This window comes from Ictidomys tridecemlineatus, chromosome 12 (assembly GCF_052094955.1).
Source record: "Ictidomys tridecemlineatus isolate mIctTri1 chromosome 12, mIctTri1.hap1, whole genome shotgun sequence".
NCBI lineage: Eukaryota > Metazoa > Chordata > Mammalia > Rodentia > Sciuridae > Ictidomys > Ictidomys tridecemlineatus.
Window position 1 is genome coordinate 1,449,026 of NC_135488.1, and position 9,037 is coordinate 1,458,062.

The 9,037-nt window shown below is 54.5% G+C and overlaps 1 protein-coding gene across 1 annotated transcript; it reads left to right on the plus strand.

The window, feature by feature from the left end:
- The first annotated feature begins 2,737 nt into the window (after positions 1-2,737).
- Positions 2,738-8,254, plus strand: Cd8a (CD8 subunit alpha). Its single transcript, XM_040270654.2, has 6 exons — positions 2,738-3,068; positions 3,218-3,580; positions 4,296-4,406; positions 4,617-4,727; positions 5,194-5,224; positions 7,210-8,254. The coding sequence occupies exons 1-6, from the start codon at positions 3,020-3,022 to the stop codon at positions 7,259-7,261; spliced, it is 717 nt and encodes a 238-aa protein (XP_040126588.1). The 5' UTR covers positions 2,738-3,019; the 3' UTR covers positions 7,262-8,254.
- The last annotated feature ends 783 nt before the right edge of the window (positions 8,255-9,037 follow it).

A 9,037-nucleotide genomic window follows, 5' to 3' on the forward strand; every position in this document is an offset into this window, starting at 1 on the left:
CTATCCAAGCACCCTTTTTCCACCTTTATGACTGCATCCTGTAGCCAGGAGGGCCAAATGACACTCCTGCAATGACAGCATTGACCAGGCACAGGGGGACATTCCAGCTAAAGCAAAGCTTGCCCTTTTAATTGGGGCCTGTCCTCTCATCCATGTGCACCACAGGGACAGCACTGTGTCTGCACAGCCAGGGAGACACACACACACACACACACACATACATACACACACACACACACACACACCCCTGCACAAGTCCTTGCAAAGGTTTTGCTTCCCTTTGAAAATGCTGCATCTCCTTGTGTAAGTCCTTGATGACATGGGTATACTACATCTACCCCAGCCTTGCCAGAATAGTGACTTCAAACCACTTAACTGCCCATTAAAAGGAGAACCAAACCTGGGCACTGTGGCACACGCTTGTAATCCCAGTGGCTTAGAAGCCTGAGGCAACAGGATCAAAAGTTCAAAGCCAGCCTCAGCAAAAGTGAGGCTCTAAGCACCTCAGTGAGACCCTGTCTCTAAATAAAATACAAAATAGGGCTGGGGATGTGGCTCAGCGGTCGAGGGCCTCTGGGTTCAATCAGGTACCCCACCCTACCCCCCTCTAAAAAAGGAGAACCAAATTAGAAACACCTACATAAAATGCACCCACTTAAAAGAAAGGGCTGGCCAGGTGCAGTGGTGCAGGTCTGTCAACCCATCAACTTGAGAGGCTGAAGCAGAAGGATCAGAAGTTCAAGTTCAGCTTGGATAATTTAGCAAGACCCTGTCTTAAAATTAAAAAAAGAAAGGATGGAGGATGTAACTCAGTGGTGGAGCACGCCTGGGTTCAATCCCCATTACCAAAAAATAAGAAATCAAGAATGGGGTAGACCCATAACTGCTGGCACAAAAAGCTTTCCTTCTAGTGTAATAAGAAAAGGAAGTTGCTGGGCTGGGCCTGTAGCTCAGCAGTAGAGCATTGCCTTGCTGTGGAAGGCACTGGGTTGAATCCTCAGCACATCATGAAAATAAATAAAGGTACTCTGTCCATCTACAAAACACACACACACACACACACACACACATATATAAAAGAAAAGTAAGTTGCAAATTTAACATGCGATATAAACATCTGTCTGTGCACAGATAACATCTAAAGGATACACTCAAATGTAACAGTGGTTTTCTCTGGAGACTTTGTAGTCACTTTTGTGTTGTCTGAAGTTTTTTTTTTTATATTTATTTTTTAGTTATAGTTGGACACAATACCTTTATTTCACTTATTTATTTTTTTTATGTGGTGGTGAGGATTCAACCCAGGGTCTTGCATGTGCAAGGTGAGTGCTCTACTGCTGAGCCACAAAGTTTCTTAAGAATATATTACTCTTGGGCTGGAGATGTGGCTCAAGCGGTAGCACGCTCGCCTGGCATGCGTGCGGCCCAGGTTCGATCCTCAGCACCACATACAAACAAAGATGTTGTGTCCGCCAATAACTAAAAAAATAAATAAATATTTAAAATTCTCTCTCTCACTCTTTCTAAAAAAAAAAAAAAGGGATGTCAAAAAAAAAGAATATATTACTCTTGTAACTTAAAACACACTTTAAAAGCACTTCTAAATAGAACATGCTTCATGTTAGAGTAAGCATTTTGGATACTTTGAGGAGGGGAGACACTGAAATCAAAGTAATTTAAAAAAAATTTTTTTAAAGCCCAGCCAGGGGCTGGGGCTGTAGCTAAGTGGTACAGCACTTGGGTAGCATGTGGCCCTGGTTTCTATCCCAGCACTGCAAAAAATAAATAAGTAATAACAATAACTTAAAAAATTAAAAGCCTGCTGGCCCGTGTTTGCTTCAATCTGGCCCCAGCAGGGGAGCAAACAGCTCAGGGCAGCTGTGACATGACAATGGGGAACAGAGGGCACATCAAGATACTAGGCACAGGTCCTCGCTTGCAGAACTCAGGCAAGGCAGGCCAGTGGAATGGCCTGCCAGTGGCTGGCCTCTGGAATCCAACAGCAGCTGGAGGGGCAGCACAGTGGGGGGCTCCCTGAGAAGACCCCCAAGCCCTGAAGAAACTGGGAGAGAAGAGCAGGCCAGGGAGGAGGAGGGAAGAATGCCTCTTCCCTACATTCTCCCAGGCCACACAATGTCCCTGCCAGCACCCAGAGTGAAGTCCCATCAGACAGCCTGGGAGCTGGTCCCAGGGCCAAGAGAAGAGCTTCCCAGGCAGAAGCAGCAGACAGGGCCATGCCCAGAGGAGCAGAGCCTAGGGGACCCTGATCCTGTGAGGCTGCAGAGCAGGAGCATAGGAAGGCAGGCCAGGTGGGGAGGGCAGGGCTGGGAGGAGCCAGCACCCAGCAGTGCAGGTCATAGGAAGCCACCAGAGTGACAGTGTCAGATCCCACTTAGGGAATGACCTTCATAGCAGGGGGGCTAGAGGACCCCTCCATACACAGGGTCTGGAGTGGAGACTGCTGCCTGGTAAGTCCTCCTCGCTGGAGAAACAGTCCAGAGGCCTGGTCACCAAAGGACACCAGTGCCCCTAATGCTTTCCTGCTAGGTGCCTCAAGGCAGTTCCCCCAGAACGTCCCCTGCCCCATTTCTCACGAGGCAGGCATTCCCCTTCTCAGCCCCAAGGAGACACAAGCCTCGAATGAGGGTGCAGTGGACACTCCTCCCTGACCGCTCCGCCTGTTTCCTGAAAGTTTTAATTTCCCCTTATTGTCTGTCACTCGCACAAGAGGCTGTTCCAAGGGCCGTTTTCAAACTTTGTCCTCACCCTTAAACCCAGTTTTCAGCTGTCCTATGATGCTCCCCGAGGCTATTTTTCTGGCCCTATCACAGCTCCCAGCCCCCTCGCCAGGCGGGAAGGTGACAACCGCGAAAAGGAGGCCGATCTCCTCTGTGGGGGCTTCGGGTGACATCACATCCTCCAGTGCGAAGTCAGGCTCTGAGGCCGGTCGAAGGGCAAACTTCCCCGTCCTCGCCCCGCGGTTCCTGAGCGCCGCAGTCCACCGCGCAGGGATCGCGCCATGGCCTCGCAGGGGACCTCGTGGCTGCTGCCGCTGGCGCTGCTGCTCGGTGAGCGCGGGCCCAGGGCGCGCAGCGGTGCGAGGTCGACAGGGCCGGGGCCCGTGGGGCCGGGAGGCCGGCAGGGTGCGGCAGGGTGAGGGCAGGGGCGCGGGCCACCTGCTCAGCCCTGCTGCTGCCCCCCGCTGCTTCCACTGCAGGCGCCGCCGTCGCCCTTGGGTCCATCCAGTTCCGAATGCTGCCGCCGAGGGTGGACGCGGAAATCGGCCGGCGGCTGGACCTGCGCTGCGAGGTGATGACGGCCAGCGGGGCCCAGAGCTGCTCGTGGCTCTACCAGCCGCCGGGCGTGGTCGTCAGGCCCACCTTCCTCATGTACATCTCCACCCACCGGACCAAGCTGGCCGAGAAACTGGACCCGCAACAGTTCACGGGCACGAAATCCAGAGACAGCTACACCCTCACCCTGAACAGCTTCCGCGAGGAGGACCAAGGATACTACTTCTGCACGGTGGTGGTCAATTCGGAGATATCCTTCAGTCCCTTGGTGCCGGTCTTCCTGCCAGGTCCGGGCGTGGGGCGCGGCGCCTCTCGGCATGGGGCTTGGGGTCACCTCTGAGCACTCCTGGGGGCTACTTTGATGTGGTTTCCATTACACAGGCGTGGAAACTGAGGCTAAGGTGTGCTAGGTGGGGACCAGAGGTGACTTTCTTTGTTTTTTTTTTTTTTAATGTACGGAGGATCCAACTCAGGGCACTCAACCACTGAGACACACCCCAGCCCTATTTTGCATTTTATGTAGAGACAGGGTCTCACTGAGTTGCTTAGGACCTCACTGTTGCTGAGGCTGGCTTTGAACTGACGATCCTCCTGCCTCAGCCTCCCAGCGGCGGGGATCATAGGCGTGGGCCGCTGCGACGGCTGGAGGCGGCTTTGGTGCCACCGACCATCGCTTGTGTGGCCCTGGGCAAGTGTCTTAAACCCCTGCACCTGTGCTTGCTGGCAGCAGAACCCGGTTGTTAGCCAGACTCACAGGTTGCTAGCGAGCCTGGCGGTGCTGCTGGAGCGCACGCTTCCGCATCGCGGTCTTGGTCCCGCTCACAGAGCCGCCAACGTCAGGCCACCGCATTGGCCGCCACTGGTCAGCGCGCGTCCAGGGGACCCTCCTCCCTTGCCCCAGGGGAAACCGAGAGGAGGCCCTCCCATGGGGAGAAGGGAAACCGCCGGCGCGGTGCATCCACAGCCCAGTCGGCCCCAACCACCCCGTTGCTCCTCCCGCAGTGGAGCCCTCCCCGACGCCCGCGCCGCGACTACCCACCCCGGCGCCCCCCACCACGCTGCTGCCCAAGTCCGTGCGCCCCGAGATTTGCCGGCCCGCGACGGGTGGTGCAGGTGAGGTCAGCGGGTGCTGGGGCCTGGGTGGGCCAGAGGTGTAAAGGACCGCAGAAGGAGGCCTGGCCTGGGACGACCCTGATCCCCTGGGCGGTCCAAATGTAGGGAAACCGCATCCTGGAGGGGAGAAGAGTTCAGGGGGACGGGCGGGCGAGGAAGGATGGGAGGCCCGGGCCTCTTCCTAAACGTGGGCGTCTCGGGTGTTGTCAGCGGACACCAGGTGGCTGGACTTCGCCTGTGACATCTACATCTGGGCGCCCTTGGCTGGGACCTGCGCGGTCCTTCTGTTGTCACTGGTCATCACCGTCATCTGTCACCACCGTAAGTCCCCGGAATCACGACGCTGGGTTCGGCCCCACTCCCACCGAAACCGGGGTGGGGTTCGAATTTCTGGAACTCCCAGTGGCTGCCAGGACCGGGCAGGGACATTCCTTTCCTGAGGTAGGAAGCAGGGAGGTGTCCCCGCCCCTTCCTGCCCTCCAGGAGGTTGTTGGGAAGCATTCCCCGCCCAGTTGGCACTGAATGCAAACTGCAGGCGGCAGGGGACCCCCACGCTCCAGCCCTGTGCCATGGAGGGCTGGGAGAGAAACCTGGAACCCTTGGCGCCTCCCTACCACCCCATCCCCCAGGGTCCCGAGCAGCGTCACTCGCTCAGGTCTGAAAAGGCTTCAGTGTGCTGAGCGCTCAGGAGAGTAGAAAGACAGGCTCCTGAGCCACCAACCTCAAATAGCAAGGAGGGCGTCTGGATCCGCTGGACACTCACTTTCCCTTATTTTTCCTTATCTAGGGAAACGAAGGCGTGTTTGCAAATGCCCCAGGTGAGTCTCTTAACCTTGGTCCTGGCTTCCAGATGGCAGATGGTGAAATGCTCTCCCAGAGAGAGGTCCTGGCAGTGGTGTCCTGGGGCAGGGAGTCAGTTCGTCTGTCTCGGGGAGAGCAGAGCTGCTCCAGTAAATCTCTGTTTAATTGAGAGCCAAAAACCCACCTGAGGGCTTCCACCAATTCTTCCTGGCCCCTCAAATAACAGAGCTCCTCTTTTTCTACATGATTCTGTCTGGATTTTATTGTTAAGATGGCCCCCTGCCTCTTAGCTGGTCTAGTTTTTTGAGGGAAAGTTAATCGTTTATATTCCAAACAAAACAAATAACCTTGGTTCCTAATTTCCCTGTGTCAAAGCAGGGCCTTGATTTGCTGCCAGGGACTGGAGGAAAGGGGATCAGAGGCCGGGGATTAGCTCTCTTGCAGGTCAAGTGACAGCCCCATCCAGTTCCACTCCTATCATTTTGAAATGATCAGAAAAAAAGTTTTTAAGAAGCCCAGTGTCTGCATTCCTTCGCTCCTTCGCCTGAGGGCAGGGCAGCTCAGGTGCTCTCCCCACAGCCCGCTCCAGCTCAAGCAGGCCTGATGGGAGCCATGCTCCGGACCCCCTCATCTCCACAGCAGCCACGGATGGCCGATTCCAGGGTCTCAACTCAGATCACAGCGCTGAGGTTAGGAAACCCACTCTAAGCAGCGAGGCAGGGGTACACTCCGATGACCACAGCTGACCATTCAGCTGAGGACTGAGAGGGCCAACCTCTGCACACTCCAATTCCACATTTCAGCCAACCTTGTACTGAAAAAAAAATTGTGAAACGTGTCTCTGCCAAACAGAGAGGGGTTCTTCTGGCCATGGCTTTCTAGCTGTGCAGTGTGACATTTAACTGGCATTTACGCTGAGGAATCTAGAGGTGATCCAGGCAGTGGGGTGTGCAAGGCTCTATGCAAATACTATGCCTTTTTCTATGAGGGACCCGAGGGCTTTGGTATCCAAGTGGGGGTGGGGTGGGGTCCTAGAACCAACCCTAGGGGATATGAGAGGCAGCTGTTTTTTTTTTTTTTTTTTAAATGTGAAGTTTCAAGATGATCTTTCACTATAACCTTCGTTTTACAGATGAGGAAATTGAAGCTTGGGACATTTGAGGGCTGGCGGGGGTTGGAGGGCACTGAATGTTAATGCTAACCAACTGCGGCATATACCAGTTCCTTTCAGTAGGCAAAACTATTCCACATTTTACACCTTGGGTTTGCATTTTATTCTCCTTGGTATTTCTTTGCAGAAATCCAAATTCAGCACCTTACACATTAATGGAAATGTAATTAACTTCCAATGTGTATATTATATATACCAAGGTCAGAGCTCTAAAAACTAAGGATTTTTATTACTTGGAGTGCAGTTGGGAGTTTCTCCAAGATAATCCCTCATCTCTTTTCTGAAAACTCTTATTTTTGAAAGGAATCAAAAAATACAATCCTGCCTAACCCTAACCCAAAAGATCAAACACATCTGAGGAATTCACACAGCCACATTCCCATCTCAGTGATGGCCCAGGGCAGCTGGGCTTCAACAGGCATGGCACCGAGAGTCACCGGCCAGTACTGAGAGAACATGTAGTGTGATGTCAAGTTTAGGTTGTCGCAGGCACTCTGGCTCAGGCCACTCTATGTGGCCGACACTCCTCGCCCCTGTAAGCCTTGGATGAGGGCCAGGTCAGTGGGTGGCAATGGCTGGCATGGGGGAGGAGCCTCCTCCTACCTTCCTGGGGACCTTGACAAAGGCTCCACGCAGCTGGACTCTGGTTGTGTGGCCTTGGCAGTTTCTCCCACCTCTCCCACCCAGTGCCACTCCAGCATGGTTGTGGGGGTCAAACCAGATGGAGCCAGAGCAGCACTTGGTACATGGCCAAGGGCTGGGGGGCTGGTCATGGCCAGATGCTGGACTGAAGGGCTCTTGCTACAGTGACAGCCACCACCTCTCTTTCAGACCCGTGATCAGAGCAGGAGGCAAGCCGGGCCTTTCAGAGAGATCCGTCTGACATGGCACTGGGCCACACAACAGCCACTACAGACTCCAACCTGAGACTGCGCCCGCTAGACCACACGGCCTCTTCTTCTGGGCCCCTGGTCTTCCTTCCTGTGTGTGTTCTCATTTCGGTAGTGGGCAGGGTGGGAAGGGTCCTGGGTCCTGTATGTATTCACTTGGCTTCACACAAAGCTTTGTCTCCGGAACGTCACAAGAGCCAGTTGTGTTATGTTCCTGTGGGGGGCCAAGAGCCCAGGGCAGCAGAGCTGGGCCACTGGTACTCACCGTTTCAGCCTCTCCCCACCACTTCTCAGAGGCTGAGCCCAGCTGGGAGCAACCGGTCAGAGTGGCACAGGGGCCAAGGCTGGGGCCTGAGCTGGAGGGAGCCCTACTGCCACAAGGGCTGTCCCCCACACCATGTGGTGCCTTGCAGGATGCCTGTCCCGGACCTCAGGGATCGAGCATTTCTCAGGCCCTGTGAGGTGCATGCGGCTAGGCCCTGAGCCTCAGGGAGGCCAGAGCATCTGCCTGTAGCAGCTCCCAAGGCAGCTGGACTCCACTTTGCACCGCTGTGTAGACAGCACAGGTGCCCACAGCAAAGCTGAAGGACAAGCAGTCCTGGAAATGGATCCGTCTCACAAGAAAATTCCAATGTGGAAGCAAAATGGCCGTCCCAGCCTTTCCTCAGCCGAGGGTGAGGCTTGGAGTTGAGCAGAATCTCCAGTTTGAGGTACCACAGTAGAACATGCTCCTGGAATCCCTGATGACTTCTCATACTTTGAAAGGTCCCTGGAGAGCTCCAGCACATTCCCTGGCCTCCCCGAAGCCAGCAGAGGGGGGGATGAGACAGAAGGCGGTGAGGAGGCTCAGAGCCCAATTGCTGCCCTCAAGTTGCATATCAAACTCAACCCTACAAGTGGGAGACTGACCCGGTCTATCCACTGCTCACACTGATGCATTTTCTTCCCTTGGTTAATAAACATTCATGGTGGCCTTGAGCAGCTAACCAGCTCCCCTCTTTCGGCCGCGCCACACTTACTTTCCTGATTCTCCACTCTGATAGGGGCTCTGCTGGGATTCTGCACACCTAGAGGTGTTACCAGGCCAGACCCACCTCCGCCTGGGCTTCCATGACATACATGGACAGGGATTAGCTGGTTCCATCCCTAACAAAGGGGGGATTAGCCACCTCTTGCTTCACCCCATTCCTTCCTCTTATTCTTCCTTGATAACACACAAGAGCTATCACCAAATCTCCATTTTGTGTTGAGTTAACATGCGTGTAAAGTGAGCACACAGGTCCTCAGGGTGCCGCTCAGGGCATCCCGGCAGGAGCCCACCTGCCCTCTGCTCCGGCCTGCCTTCCACGACCTTGGAGACACTGGGATTACAGGTGTGCGCCACCACAACCATACCTGGCTTTTTTTTTTTTTTTTTTAATACCTTCTATTAAAAGGATTTCACTGCTGGGCTGGGGTGCAGCTCCGTGGTGGGGCACCTACCCAGCATGCCTGAGGGCCCAGGTTCTTTCCCTGGTACTCCAAATAAACAAAGAGGATTACTTCAAGTAAAATGGTAAATAACCATTTAGAACTTAAAAATACCCCACACCTGACCAGAGAGAAAACAGGAGGCCTCTCTGCAGGCCACGCTGCCTAAGGCACACCCAGGCAGGCTGTGGATCTAGGCTCAGGGCCCGAGGTGGCCAGATCATCCACCCTGTGTCCTGCAGGCAGAGCACCCACTGGTCCCAGGCTGCCAGCCTCAGGCCCAGCGTCCTACTTGCCAG